Genomic DNA, 14,119 nt, shown 5'->3' with positions numbered 1-14,119 from the left:
TTCTTTTCACAGTTGCAATATAGGTGAAATAAACATCTGGCTCGACGGGCATAGGCTCGCGGATAGGCGCCGCAATATCCTCGGCGACCACGTAGCCCGCATCATGCCCGTGGTCGTGGTCGTGGTTGTGTTCGTCGGCGGTTAACGAGCTGATAAAAAGTGGCGCCTCGCCAGTATTCAACCTTCGTTCTGTTACGGACGGCCTGCTCGAAGCCCGGCTGCACGATGCCATCGAAGCGCGTTCTTGCCTTCGGGGCAGAGGTGCCGACCGCGGGTCACATCGGCGTCGCGGTTGGTTCCGCTGATGTCCCGAGGGAGAGAAAGAAAGTCTTCCGAAGATGTAAGAAGGATCGGAAGGATAGGCTGCGATAATTTTTTTGGTCTAGTTGGGCCTGAGCTTTGGCAATCACGCCTTCATATCGAGAGGTATATTGTATCCTTGCTCTCTACTATCGTCGCATGACCTCCCGTCCCAAACCCAAATTTCAGGGCGTTTTAGTGAAGCAAGCCGCGCCTGCCTGGTCAGAGGCTACATAAGACGCGAGGTTTGCGGGTCGCTCTTTTACCAATTGCGTTTGTGTCGGCCTACGCTGCACGTCAAGTAGCAACTTGTTTTCGGGCGCCGATATTGAAGCAACTCCAACTTTATTCAAGATTGACCGGCGGAGTCGTCAGCAATAAGCCACTACCCGTAATGTCCCGGACGCAGCACTCTGCGAAAAATTATTAAACAGGGCGTCAATTGCAGGACGACCGCCTTAGAATGGCACCGAGGAGCTGCTGTGGTCTTCCGTGTTTGTGAGGAGGATACTGGGTTGAGACGGTCCCCTTCAGTCACCTGATGGAGGCTCCATGTTGTAACACACACATACTACAACCATGCACTACCATCGTCGTGAAGAAAAACTAATGCTGGCTACTTCGTACTGAATGGACATACTTCCACATCCCTAGCCATATCCCGCTGCTATCCGCCGCGGCTGCGTGTCTTCTGGCTGGAGTATCAATGTCCAGTCCAGTTTGGGCATCGGCATGCCGTGTCGGGCTGGGTCGGCATTTGCAATTTGACGGCTTCCGGAGAAACGGAAAGGCGGATGATGCGGGGTCCCCGCCCCCTCGGGCGTTCGAACTCTCTTATTATACTCCGTAGTATCTCATAGTAATGAGGACGAACGCGGCATGGACCCCTGCCCCAGGGGCGTCGAGAGCTCCACCAGAGCTCCGGCGTCCAGCGCCTCACCCTCATTAACTCATACCTTCAGCTCTCTCACCGACGACGCCACTTGCATAACCGAGGATAGGCTCACCGCGAAGGCGACACACATCATCGCCGGTCCCGTCTCATACACAGGCCTCCATATATATCAGAGCGCAGCAGCCCTTATAGTCGGACCAATTGATCTGAAGCGCCCAAACATCCTTGTGGTCCGGCGCACCTCGCTCATTCAACTACGTCGTTCGTCGCCGCTCGACCATCATCATGCCGCACATGCAAGATGACATCCTGCGTCTCAGCCTGGACGAGCCGGAGAAGTTCTGGGCGCACCAGGCGGGCCATCTCTCGTGGCACGTCAAGCCGACGGCCACGCTGCACCACACCAAGCGCACGCTTGCGGGCAGCGGCGTCACGCACGACAGCTGGGAGTGGTTCCCAGGCGGCGAGATATCGACCTGCTACAACTGCCTCGACCGCCACGTCGTGGCCGGCAATGGTGATGAGGTGGCCATCTTCTACGACAGCCCCGTGACGGGCGCAAAGGAGCGCTACACGTACGCGCGGCTGCTCGACGAGGTCGAGGCCCTAGCTGGGGCCCTGAGAGAGCAGGGCGTCCGCAGGGGCGATGTCGTCATGTTGTACAGTGAGTTGGACGCTTCCCACATGGTCACACGCAGAGAGGAACGCATCCATGGTTAACCGTGCTCGACGAACCACCCAGTGCCCATGATCCCCGCCGCCGTCGTGGGCATCCTGGCCGTCAACCGCCTCGGCGCCATCCACTCCGTCGTCTTCGGCGGCTTCGCCCCCAACGCTCTCGCTCAGCGCATAGACGCCTGCCAGCCTGTCGCCCTGCTCACCGCGTCGTGCGGCATCGACGGCACCAAGCCCCCCATCGCGTACCGCCCGCTCGTCGAGGAGGCCGTCTCTCTTGCCAAGCACAAACCCCCGCGCACCATCATCTGGCAGCGTGATCAGCTCCGATGGAATCCCACCAACCGCGCCCAGGGGCAGGCAACTTGGCAAAAGGTGGTCAGGAGCGCGAGGGCGAGGGGCGTCAGGGCCGGCTGCGTGCCTGTCAAGAGCAGCGACCCGGTATACATCATCCACACGTCCGGCACGACAGGCGCCCCCAAGGGCGTGCTGAGGGAAGCGGGAGGGCACGCCGTCGGCTTGCATCTGTCCATCAGCTATCTCTTCAACATCCACGGACCCGGCGACGTCGCGTTTACCGCGTCGGACATTGGCTGGGTCGTTGGTCATTCGTACATTGTCTACGCCCCGCTGCTAGCCGGCGCCGCCACCGTCTTATACGAGGGCAAGCCCGTGGGCACGCCCGATGCCTCGGCTTTCTGGCGAGTCGTCGAGGAGTACAAGGTCAACACGATGTTCACCGCGCCCACAGCCCTACGGGCCATCAAGCGAGACGACCCGGAGAACAAGTTCCTCTCCAAAATCGGCGAGAGGGGCGGCCTGCGCTCGCTCAAGGCTCTGTTCCTCGCCGGCGAGCGCTCCGAACCCACCCTCATCTCCATGTATCAAGAGCTCCTCACCAAGTACGCCGCCCCGTCGGCGCACGTCATCGACAACTGGTGGTCCACCGAGGCCGGGTCCCCCATCACGGGCCGAGCCCTCGTGCCCCACGCCGGCCGCGACCGCAAGACGACGGCGCGAGACCACCTGCCGCCTGCGCTCAAGCCCGGGAGCGCGGGCAAGGCGATGCCCGGCTTCGACATCCGCATCGTGGACGACGACGGAGCCGAGGTGGCCAAGGGGACCATGGGGAACATTGTCCTCGGCATGCCCCTTGCTCCGACCGGCTTCCGCACCCTCTGGGCGGACGAGGAGCGATTCTATAAGAGCTACCTAAAGAGATTTCAGGGCAAGTGGCTCGACACGGGCGACTCGGGGTGGATTGATGAGGACGGTTACGTCCACGTCATGAGCAGAAACGACGACGTGCTCAACGTGAGCGCCCATCGCCTTTCAAGTGGTAAGTCCCAGCCTCTCCTGCTTTATCGCGTACGCAGTTCTAGTTGTGATGTTTCTCTGACCGGCACGGATACAGGCGGCATCGAGCAGGCTATCGCATCGCACCCCCTGGTCGCCGAGTCGTGCGTCGTCGGCATACCCGACGCCCTCAAGGGCCAGCTCCCCTTCGCCTTCATCACGCTGTCAACGCCCGACCACCCGACGTCGGCGGTGCCGGACGCGCGCGTGGCCTCGGAGATCCAGGACCTGGTGCGCAGACAGGTCGGCGCCATCGCCTCGCTGGGCGGCGTCGTGCAGGGCAAGGGCATGATCCCCAAGACGCGGTCGGGCAAGACGCTGCGCCGCGTGCTGCGCGAGCTGGTCGACAACGCCGTCCACGCCGACTTTGACAAGCCCGTCGCCGTGCCGAGCACCGTCGAGGACGCGGGCGTCGTCGAGGTTGCGAGGGCAAAGGTGAGGGAGTACTTTGAGAAGCACGGCGCCAGGCACGCCGCGGTCGAGCAGAGGACCAAGGCGAAGCTGTGAGCCTGTGGGTTACCGCCCAAATCCCAGTGATACGCTTTTTTGCACAGATGGCGGCAAGCAAAGGGAGCGGGCAGACTTGAATTTCTTGGATATTTTAACCACCAAAGAGGGCTTATTGTCTCGCTGAGCGGCGACGTCTGGTGGTTGTTATGCGATACGAACTACTCTAGAACCCTATTCCTGTTCTCGTAAACGTGAAACACGCGGAAATCGTGTAGGGAACAATCCTAGGGGCCGTGTCCCTGTCACCGGTATATCCCTCGTCCTCGTATACTAGGCAGCCCCTGCACATATCCTCCGGTGAAGGACCCTTGAAGGAGGAAGGTCATCACGAAAAACGGTGCGCCGCATTTCTCAGTAACAACCAAACGTTTAACGGCCCAAGGCCTGCTTACCACTCCTGCTTCGCGCGTGTATGTGGCCAGCCGTCACCGCCCTTTATCATTACCTACTGAGGCTAAAGCAAACGACGACCACGCTCTATCATACCCCTCTTCCCCCGCCCAGTGGCTCAGAGTGTGCAAAAAGCTTTGGAAAGAGCTGGTTCGAGATATTCTGAGCGTACCGGACTCACGCGTGATTGGTCGCAGATATAATGAGACGTGCTTTGACCGAATAGGGAGCAACAGAGCCGCCACGCAAGATCCTTCGTACACATATACTACATGAATATATGAGGGACCCCCGAATATCGGAGCCGCGGCAGTGCGAGCGGCTCCCCGCCTGGCGGTGAGTGCTTTTGACCTGTCGTATTGCACCCGCCGCGGGGGAGGGAGAGAAAGCGGACAAGGGGAGCCGTGGGACGTCGGTGAACGGGATAGAGTGCCTTGGGCAACCGACGGACACGACACGGCGGGTGTACCCAGGCCGAAGCATGTACACTGAACGCGCACTCTGTGGCCGTAACTCCATAGTAGTTAGTATGTCGTCAGGGGCACGGGTTGGCAGCCGGCGAATTCGGAGGGAGTACGGTTTGGGTCGGACTTGGTCGGCCGTGAGCAACGCGACCCACGTTGTTGAAGCCAGAGGCGTGTAGCTGTCTGTAATGGACAAATGTCCAAGGAGCGATCAGATGCATGAGAATTGGTGTCCTTAGCAGAAGCGGCGCGAACCGTATATCGTCTATCTATGCGTGACAAAAGCGTGAGCCCCCTCGATGTACGCCCATGATGATGCTCCAGGAAAGCTGCCCAAAACGCCGCCCCAAATGCAAAAAAGAAGCCTTTCGTGCCATGCGTGACACACGGGACACAGTTCCCCATGACCAGTCCAACCGCAGCCCACAGCCTAAGAAACGCCCGTCATGTTACAGTAGAAAAGGTCGGCCAGTTCGGTCAAATATCCGCCCCCTCGAGATAACCACCTTTTCATGGGAACCTACTTCTCCTTCAAGAGAACAACCAGCGCCTCAGCCTTCCCTGGTTCCCGTCTTTATTCTCTAACGCTCATAAGAGCCATCAGACTCCATTGCGAGACGCCGCGGCGTCCCGTCCGGAAAAGAGCCCGTACACGCTTCCCTGCGCCTGAGGCGCAATCTTCAGGGTGGCAAAGCGCGCTTCGGGGAGCCTCTTACCGGCCTTGATACTTTCCAGGATCCTATGAAGGGACAAGGGTAACGTCAGACACGCCGTCTCCTCCGCTTGTTATAATGCCCATCCTTTTCTTGTGCGCATGGCCACCTCAAGGATGATGTGTGTACGCGCCGCATGTGAGGAGGACGCATTGGGCGAAGGCAATCAGAGGCAAGGGAAGGCAGGGCAAAGGGGGAGGACAAACGTACCACTCCACGCCGACAAACTTGACGCCGCAGCCGGCCACGCGGCGAATCTCCCTCTCCAGCTTCCCGCCAGCCAGCCCGCCGCCGGCGCCGCGGCCGGCGGACGAGGGACGGCCTAGGATGACGTGCGTGACGCGCCGGCGGCCGAGGTGCAGCGACATGGCGGCGCCGTGCTCGGCCAGCAGCTGCCGTAGCCGGTGGTCCGAGACGAGCGGGTACGTGCTGCCGTTGACGTACGCGACCACGCCGGCGAGGATGCCGCTCCCGGTGTTGTTCTCCCTGGCGACGTGCGTGCCCGTACCGGCTTGCTCGTCCGTCGTCGATGCCTTCGTCGTCATCGCGGGTTGGTGCTGCTGCTGGTGTCGGCTGTCCCCTGCCGTCGCAGACGGGCCCATGGTGGTGCCGGTGCCAGTAGTGGTGGACATACCATCACGGCCCGTCGCGAGGCGGCCGCCGCCGGACTGCTCCATGGCCCGTCGCATGAGACCCGGCCGGGCCAGCATATCGGCGACGCTGCGTCGCCCCTGACCGAGCGGTGACGGTGACGACTGGCCGCCATCACTAGCATCATCATCGCCGCCGCCGCCGCTACGGAACTGGGAGTTGACCTTGCGCGTGCGCGCGTCACGCCACGAGGTGCCCGGGCGACGGTCGCCGCGCTGGTGGCCCGTCGATGACGAGTTCCAGGGGTCGAAGCGCGCGGCGTGGACGGGCTCGGCAGCCCCGGGGAGAGCTGGATGCGGCGGCGCGGGCATGCCTGCCGGCCTGGTTGGGGGTTCGGTTCGGTTCGCCTCGCCAACGCCCGCGGACAGTCAGTCCTCTTCTTCTTCAAAGTCTTTTGTCTGGAGTTCACGATGCCTTCCGATGATGGTGGTTCAGAGGCGGGAGGGTTTTGATAAAGCGTGAGCGGGAGCAGTCACAGTTGCCGCCCGAGGAGGCATCGGACAGGGCGCGAGGGCGTATCGAGTTGCGCAGCTGGTGAGCACGAGCTCTGCCGAGGACGTCGGTGCGATTGTAGCTGGACGCAGGCGAGTGGGCTTTGCGAGGTCGTCCGGAATGCGATGCCCCGAAGCACGGCCAATTCACGCTTGGGTCGTCGTCGAGTCGGGAGTCGCGCTTGCGGTAGTTACGGCGGCGGCCCATTGTTTTTCTCTCCCATGGCCCAGCAGCGCCCGCGAACTAACAAACACCACAGCCATTCAGTCATGCATTTCACCTTCACTTTCTCTCACTCTCGCCCCTTACCTTACAATGGGCGAATTCGTTGGCACGCCAACCCCTTTCTGCCTCCCTCTGCGTCAAACACTGTTGCCGACGCGCACCCGGTAGCCCGTACATTCAGGTACAATGCAGCCAGCAAAGGTTGAACGCGTCCATGATGACGCCTCCAAGACGCGCGTGTCGGCATCATGTGGTGGCGGCCGTCCGGGACACGTTTTGTTACCCATGTACCTCGTACCTACATATCCCATCTCCGAGTGGCACAAGTGTTTTGACTTTTTGTGCCTGCTTTTGGTTCTTGCGGAGATGCCGTTGGCGATCGATGACAGTCGACGTAGCAACTAGCAGGTCACGTTTGGACAAGCCCCATTGCGCCACCGCCTGTGCAGCAGCCAGCGGGCGGGCTCCTCCCCCTCCTCCAGGAGGTGTCTGCGGGAAAACAGTTGGATGGTGCAGTAGCTCAGCGCCGCCGCACCGGCGACAGCGTGCCTACCTACCTACCTTAGGTACACCTCTGTACACTCGCTGTAGGCATGTATGTAGGTTAGCAGGTCCGGTCCACGTTGGTACCTACTCCGTACAGGATGGGAGTTTGGTGGAGGTAACAGTGGATGGGCGGGTCAGATCACTCCATCAATTGATGGAAAAGCAAGATGGGTGGGTGGGTGGTAGCGCCTCACCTCACCCTGCCTGACCGGGCCGCTGTTCGGGCCATGACAGCGCATCCACCCACTTCCAGCCACCGCGAAGGTAGGTTAGTAGGTACTAGGTAAGGTGCCTTGGTACTATCTCTCGTAGGGACATTGACTTCAGCCCGCTGCCTGGAGGCGCAAGTCCATGAAGGAATGGCGATGGATGGACGGCACGGCGGCGCCCTCAACTCCCTCTCGCCTGACACTCCTCTTCATCAAAGACCTTGACACTACCTACCAACGCAGATTTGTTGTCCCGGAACCCCAAGATCCCGACAAAGAGGTATCCACTCGAGTCGATGTGATGATGAGCTGTCGACCCTCGCCTCCCCATCACTCACGCACTGCTGGGTATGGGGCTCGGGCTGTGACCTCGCATGGACCCCCCCCCCCCCCAAATTCTCCCTTCCCCTCCTCCTCCTCCTCCTCCTCCTCCTCCTCCTCCTCCTCGTCCCTCATGGCATTGCAGGTCATGGCAGAAAAGGCCTGTCCACACACCCCAATCCCAGGTATCCATGCCACCTGGGTACTACCCATCCTTCCTGCCATCCAACGCCTTCCCTCCCTCCCACTTCCCCTCCTCCGCGTCCAGTCCTGCGCGTCCCGCATGTGTACATGATTCCGACGCGGTTGCACAACAAGCATGGGTAGACGGGGAAGCTGTCCCGCGCAGCACAGTAACAGTAATAATAGCGCCTACTTTTAACACGGTAGGTACTTGCTGCTGCTGCTGCGACTTTGTCCGCTGATGGGTGCATGCGAGTGGACAATTCTCTGTGTGTGTGCGCGCGCGCGCGTGCGTGCTCCTCCATTACTTACTTTAGTACTTGTCATGCTACCTCTTCCTAAAGGTACCCATGGCATGTACAAAGTACGGGCACCATATACCTCTGTATATTGCAAGAGGTAATATCCCCGCTCCCGCCCACGCACATGCTGCCGCCGGTGGCTTGGTTTTTTTCTGTTCAGACAAGATAAGGTGCTGTACAGTAGTTACGTACGCGCACATACAGCCGGACGGACAGAACAGACTTGCATTGCCTACCCGTGTCTCCACCACCCTCAGGCACGCATACGCACACGCGCATGCGCACCAAGCCGCCTCCTCCCGCTCACCCGCCGCCGCCGCCCGGCCCGTCCGACCCCCCACCCCACTGGCTCCAGGCGCCATAACCCAAAGTCAGCATCATATTACCACCACCACCATCATGGACCCTTCGTCGGGCCAAGGATACCTATGTATGTAGCATGTACGTACGACGGATGAGTGCAGTACTTGCCAGGAACCAAAAGCCAAAACACACACGTACTGTGCATTTTCCGCGCGTACAGTGCACGGGGAATGCATGCTCCTGGCACACACGTACCCCTAGGTAGCTAAGCATGTAGGAACCAACTTAGCAAAGAACTGCTCCTGCGTCATCACGTACAGTTATCATCATCGTGCTGGCGCATCTTGACTTCATCGTGGACGGCATCATGATCAGAACAATACACCACCACCATCACCACCACGACGGTGTACAATCACCAATGTCCAACGTGTGTGCTTCTCCCGTCCTTCTCCTCTTCCCCCCGACCCTGGACAACCTCCACCTCGCACCGCCAGCCTACCGCCAGCCTGCCGCCAGCCCCCCCCCCCCCCCACCACCACCACCACCACCATCACCACATTCACCACCGCCGGCACACCACCACAGCAAAGCAGCTTCATCAACCCTTGAAAGAAACGGTCATGACCACCACGTCGTCCTCCAAGTAAGCCTTGTACTGTATATCCGCATCCATTGCGACCTAACGACAACGACAACGACAAAGGGTCGAACCGCCACTCTCGCCCCTTGTTCGTCACAACCGCCGCTTCCGCTTGCCGCCGCGTGCCCCTCATCCATACTTCTCAGCCAACTACCTACCCCCTCTGCGAACCCCCCTCTCCCCTCCTCCTCCTCGGGGCCGGGACGGGCCTGGACGAAACGGAAAACACACACACACACCCACTCACACACACTGCAATGCAAAAGATGCGGCGTAGGCAGTGCTCTGCAGCCATGATGCGCATGTCAGGCAGCCAGCCGAGAGAGATGATGGTCTGCCACCACCGCGGGCCCTGCCTTGCCTTGCCTCACATCGCCTTGCCTTGCCTTGCCTTGCCTTCCCGTGCCCTGCCATCCTGCAATACCGTGCCCATGCCATGCCATGCCATGCCGTCCCCTGTCCCGTGCGTGCTGTCCTGATGAGACTACCAAGTACTTCGTACCATCCATCCATCCATTGACTGAACCGATGACCCCTTGCCGGTTCCGCTGCTGGGCCGCCGCACCTCGATTTTCTCACATGAGCCGCTGGCAGGGCCTCATGCACCCCGTTACTCCGTGCTTTCAAGCCCCCTCCCCCTCCCCCCCCCCTTAAAATGCGGAGCTGACCTGCTACTACTACCTCTTCCTCAGTGCCAAGGTCTTTACAGTACCATCCGTGCATGTGGGTGAAGTACCCAAGGTAGGTAGCAGTCACTCTCTTAGACGTGCTCCATACTCGCACGAACGTACTCCGTACGGTGCTCAGGGATTTCCTGTTATACTAGGACTCATTGTCTAATAAGTGAATCAAATCAGTCACGTCCACCCCTGACCTTTTCGTGTAACTCGACTCGTGCTCCCTCCCATCTCCCCCTCCGTGCGACTCGCAACCGGTGCTGCTGCTCGCGCCGTGATGCCTGCCTGCAGCACGGCGCTGACTCCGTCCCCGGATACGCTCCTGGTCCTCAAGGCCCGTGCCAGTCAATGGGGCCAATGTCCTTCCGATTCCGCCGAATCGTCTCTCAAGGCCGAGCGCGCGAGGCAGCTCAGCAGAGTCCGCCCTGGCCACGAGCTGGCCCCTCGCCGTGAGCCCACGATTCAGCCTGACCTTCCTTCCCCTCATCTCTTGATAATATACCCTGCCCTGCCCTGCCACATCCGGTCCGACTGGCAGCCAACGCAGCCATACATACCTTCCTTCGTATCATAAATTCATAATAACACTGACAACAAGGGGCATTGTTATTATCCCTCAAGCGCCGTGCGCGCCGCGCGCGCGCTGCCCGCATCCCAACCCTTGTCGTCTCCCCAGGGGCAAGGAAGACATTGCGCCAGGGCCAACTACAGCACCCGCCCGGGCACGTCGATGAGACCAACGCGAGAATCTTCACACACAAGTCACCCTCTCCTCCTTCCCTGACCCCGTCGCCCAGCGCTCGCTTACGGCCAGCCCGTGCCGGGGAGGTGGGGGGGGGGGAGGCCAGGCCGCATTGCTATCGCCATTGCCTGTCCACGAGTCACCCGGTCAAACTCGCCCGTGCTCCCGTGTCTCTCTTTTGGCGCTCTTCTTCACACCCCTCGCACTGGCCGCCCGCCTCGGGCTCAACTGAGATAAAAGCGTTGTTCACGTGGCACACCCGGTCTCCTCGTACCAGGGTACTAGTAACGACTTCGATACGATATCAACAAGATCTCTGAGCTCTCCATAACGGAACCCAGAATCCCTGTGCCTCGAGTTTGATGGCGTGTCACAGACCCCGTAAACGCCGCCTTAATCTAATTGGGGCTGCATCTCCCAAGTTGCTGCAGCTTGGGGCACATATGCGCATCATACTTGCTTGCAGTCCAGGCTTCCTCCTCGACTTCCCCAATTCGAATTCGGCCCGCCGTCCAGGTATTCGCAGCCAAGTTTTCGATATACATGCAAGCATTGAGAATCTGCAACACTCGCAAAGGACGTGATACTCAGCCGCTGTGGTGGGAGGAGTAGGGCGGTTCGCTGGCACATGGGTGGACCTGCATCCCGCAATAACGCGACACAACCTCCGCACATGGTCCCTCGCTTCTCTCAATGGGATCTGCCAGACTTACAGCGTCGAGCGGGGGTCGTTGATCTGCTGTCGATAGCGCTCATGTGGGAGCGGGCGGGCGGACGATGCTCATCGTGGTCTGTTCCCTTCCCGCAGCCGTTGCAGACTCGTCACAATGGTATGCCTCTAGCCTCCAGCACTGTCTGTCTGTCCCTGGGCACCGAGCGGGTACCGGCGGGCAAGCCGCCGCAGATTTGTCTGCCCATCGTTTGCAGGACGGTGTGCGAAGGGCAAGTACGAGGTACTTGAACCCTCAAGAAAGATGCTGTAGTCGCATCTTTGCTGATGCCTGGCAAAAAACAAACCGGGCTGTGGGGCCGGGATCCGTGCATGTCTTTTACAGAGAGAAGATACTAGAAGCCAAGGCAACCTACTTCTCTCTGCTGTAGCTGGTGCCGACGCGAGCTTGCACCTGAACTTCCGGTCATGCCTGTTTCCGTGACAGCCGGCACGGCCTGAATGAAACGACCGCTTTGGTATGTGCCGGTCGCACACGTAATGTGCAATTATTGTGATACCGCAACCCGCAACCCATATCCCGACGCAGCCTTGCTACTGGCCAGGTCCCAAAGCCTGTACTTGGTCTTGCCCACGACCAAGAGCGCAGTGACCGGCGACCTTTTGGCCATATCTCAGCAGTGCTGCGGCCATAAGCTGCTCGGCTCGACCAATGCCATGGCGTAGCGTCAGCTGCAAACTCTCAGGGCCAAGACACTTCTACGAGGCCGCGAAGTTTCTTGGCCCTTTCGAACCTTCCCCAACAAGGCCCGTACGTGTAAAGTATGTGCGGCGCTCGAGAGATCTTTGTCGGCCCCCGCCCAGTGGGGAACGGCTCCGTAGCGTTGGCAAGGATGTGTGCTGAACCTGACGAGGAACCCATGCAAGGGTAATGCTTTCTATCCAGAGGGGTGTGGTCCTCACGCCCACTGGGCTGAAAGAAGAAGAAGCGGTGAGAGTATGTATGGCCAGTTGCGGGCGTCATCACTCGGCGCCGCCCAGGATTGATCCACGGCGTCACCGCTCCGAGTCGGAGACGGGATGGTAAGCCAAAGTGGTCGCAAAAGCCTGTGCCCGCCGCCGAGTCAACGGCCTTGGTATTATTGTACGTCTGATCAAAGCTGTGACAAGGCGACCAGGAGCCCCAGGGAGAAGCTAGCTTGACAAGCGGTGGAGTTGTCCAGTCGGGGTGGAGGCACTGCGACCCTCCTTGCCTGCACTCTGCCGCGGTGCGCCGGGGGGGGGGGGTCCGATTGCTAGCGCTCCAGGAAGTCTGTGACACTGGTCGGGAAGCAGGGCTCCAGTTGGCCTCGCCGCCCACGGTGCGTAGTAACGTTAGTATGGATGTATGAGATGGAGTTGATGGACGGATGAAAGAGAGTGAAGGAAACGACCGAGTCCCGTTCGTGATGTTTCTTCATGCCCGTGCGCCACGGCGTCACGCGAGAGGGAGGCGCCGTCTCCGCTGCAAAGAAATTTCTCCACCCTCCCGACTTTTCCGACGAAATCAAATCGAACAATCTCGACCTCCCGTCTGAAGTGGCGCCTTGGACCCAGGGAGGGCCGACCCGGTGGTGAGACGATACCATTTGTACCCGAGAAGGGGGAGGGACATTCTGGGAAACGCTGTCGGTAATACCAAAGTAGGTAGTACGGGCCACAAGCGTCGCATGGTGATGACGGGGCCCATGGCATGGCAACCGCTCTCCTCATCCTGCCTCGCTCCCATGCTCCCCGTCTCCAAGCCCCTTCGCGGTGGACCATGGCGCGCGGTGGCAAGTGGTGGCGCCTCGCCTCACCCGTGAGCACGGCGATGCGAGACACTTGACGATGGTCGATGCTCCGTCAATTGCGCTGCTCTCACCGGCACCCGTCTAATTGGCCATTCAAAGAGGGCGCCCAAATGGTCCCTGTGCTGCCCAACCGAAGGCAGTAGGCTCCGTAATCCGACCACCCAGACCAATTGACGCGAAGGATCAAGGTGGCCGCGGTGGCGCAAGACAAGATCGTGGTGTGCGGGCGAGACGTGGTTCGCGTTCATTGGGCTGATGAGCCCAGCAACCTCTACCACTTTTTCGACAGCGTCGACACCGGTTCTTTCCTAGGTACAATAGTCAGTGCGGTACAGTACCTTCCTTCGTACTTTGTACGACTCCCTCCCGTGAGTCCGAGCCTCACACCTGGCGGTGATAGGCGTGGCCCTCGCACGCCCGCCCACGGATGTAGCGCTCGACGGGCTGACACCCAAGGCTTTCTCCTCCCCAACGGGGCGTTTGTCCAGAATCGAGCTGGGCGAGAAACCAGTTACTGCTGAGACAAAGCAGATGGGCCCCAGCGAGGCCGTTGTCGGCGGCGGGGGCAGTGGCGGACAACGACCTGTTCCCCCCAGCTTGCGGCTTGCGACATGATAAGGCATGTACGTGGCGAGACGTCGTCATCGAGCCACCACGTTGTGCGCTGAGCTGAGCCGGGCGAGATTGGAACCATGTTGCGAGTCCCCCGAACGCAGACGGGGCAGATCGCAACCCTGGCTTTCGGAGGGTCATGCTGCGGACGGACGCACAAACGCGCATCCGGCACGGCGAGGGACGGGAAGGCTAATGTAAGGCCCTGCCAAACCAGAGCGCCGCTTCCCACCGAAACTGCTACCGGTGTGGAGCGCTGATGAGAGAGACTTTGGGGGAACAAAGTGGAAAGGGTGGTTAACCTACCCCAGCTGCGGGTGCGGGAGAGCCATACCATCCATCCCTCATCAGAGAGAGGGAGCAAATCGTGGTCCTCTGCCTTTCGGACACGGCTGGCGCACCCCTGCC

At 60.1% G+C, this 14,119-nt stretch overlaps 3 protein-coding genes across 3 annotated transcripts; 1 reads left to right on the top strand and 2 right to left on the bottom strand.

The window, feature by feature from the left end:
• The first annotated feature begins 1,177 nt into the window (after positions 1–1,177).
• Positions 1,178–4,017, top strand: JDV02_006797 (Propionate--CoA ligase). Its single transcript, XM_047988221.1, has 3 exons — positions 1,178–1,859; positions 1,938–3,209; positions 3,285–4,017. Exons 1-3 carry the CDS (start codon positions 1,481–1,483, stop codon positions 3,731–3,733), a joined length of 2,100 nt encoding a protein of 699 aa, XP_047844213.1. The 5' UTR covers positions 1,178–1,480; the 3' UTR covers positions 3,734–4,017.
• Positions 4,018–4,802: 785 nt separating this feature from the next.
• Positions 4,803–7,011, bottom strand: JDV02_006796 (uncharacterized protein). The gene is made up of 3 exons (XM_047988220.1): positions 6,756–7,011; positions 5,514–6,689; positions 4,803–5,329 (listed from the first exon to the last, which is right to left on the bottom strand). The coding sequence occupies exons 2-3, from the start codon at positions 6,263–6,265 to the stop codon at positions 5,191–5,193; spliced, it is 891 nt and encodes a 296-aa protein (XP_047844212.1). The 5' UTR covers positions 6,266–6,689; positions 6,756–7,011; the 3' UTR covers positions 4,803–5,190.
• Positions 7,012–12,562: 5,551 nt separating this feature from the next.
• On the bottom strand, positions 12,563–12,895 carry JDV02_006795 (uncharacterized protein; the record flags this gene model as incomplete). The annotated part of the gene is made up of 1 exon (XM_047988219.1): positions 12,563–12,895. One exon carries the CDS (start codon positions 12,893–12,895, stop codon positions 12,563–12,565), a length of 333 nt encoding a protein of 110 aa, XP_047844211.1.
• Positions 12,896–14,119: the final 1,224 nt, after the last annotated feature.

This window comes from Purpureocillium takamizusanense, chromosome 6, assembly GCF_022605165.1.
Source record: "Purpureocillium takamizusanense chromosome 6, complete sequence".
Classification (NCBI taxonomy): domain Eukaryota; kingdom Fungi; phylum Ascomycota; class Sordariomycetes; order Hypocreales; family Ophiocordycipitaceae; genus Purpureocillium; species Purpureocillium takamizusanense.
Note: the sequence above shows the minus strand (reverse complement) of the source record. Positions and strands in the feature narration are given on the sequence as shown.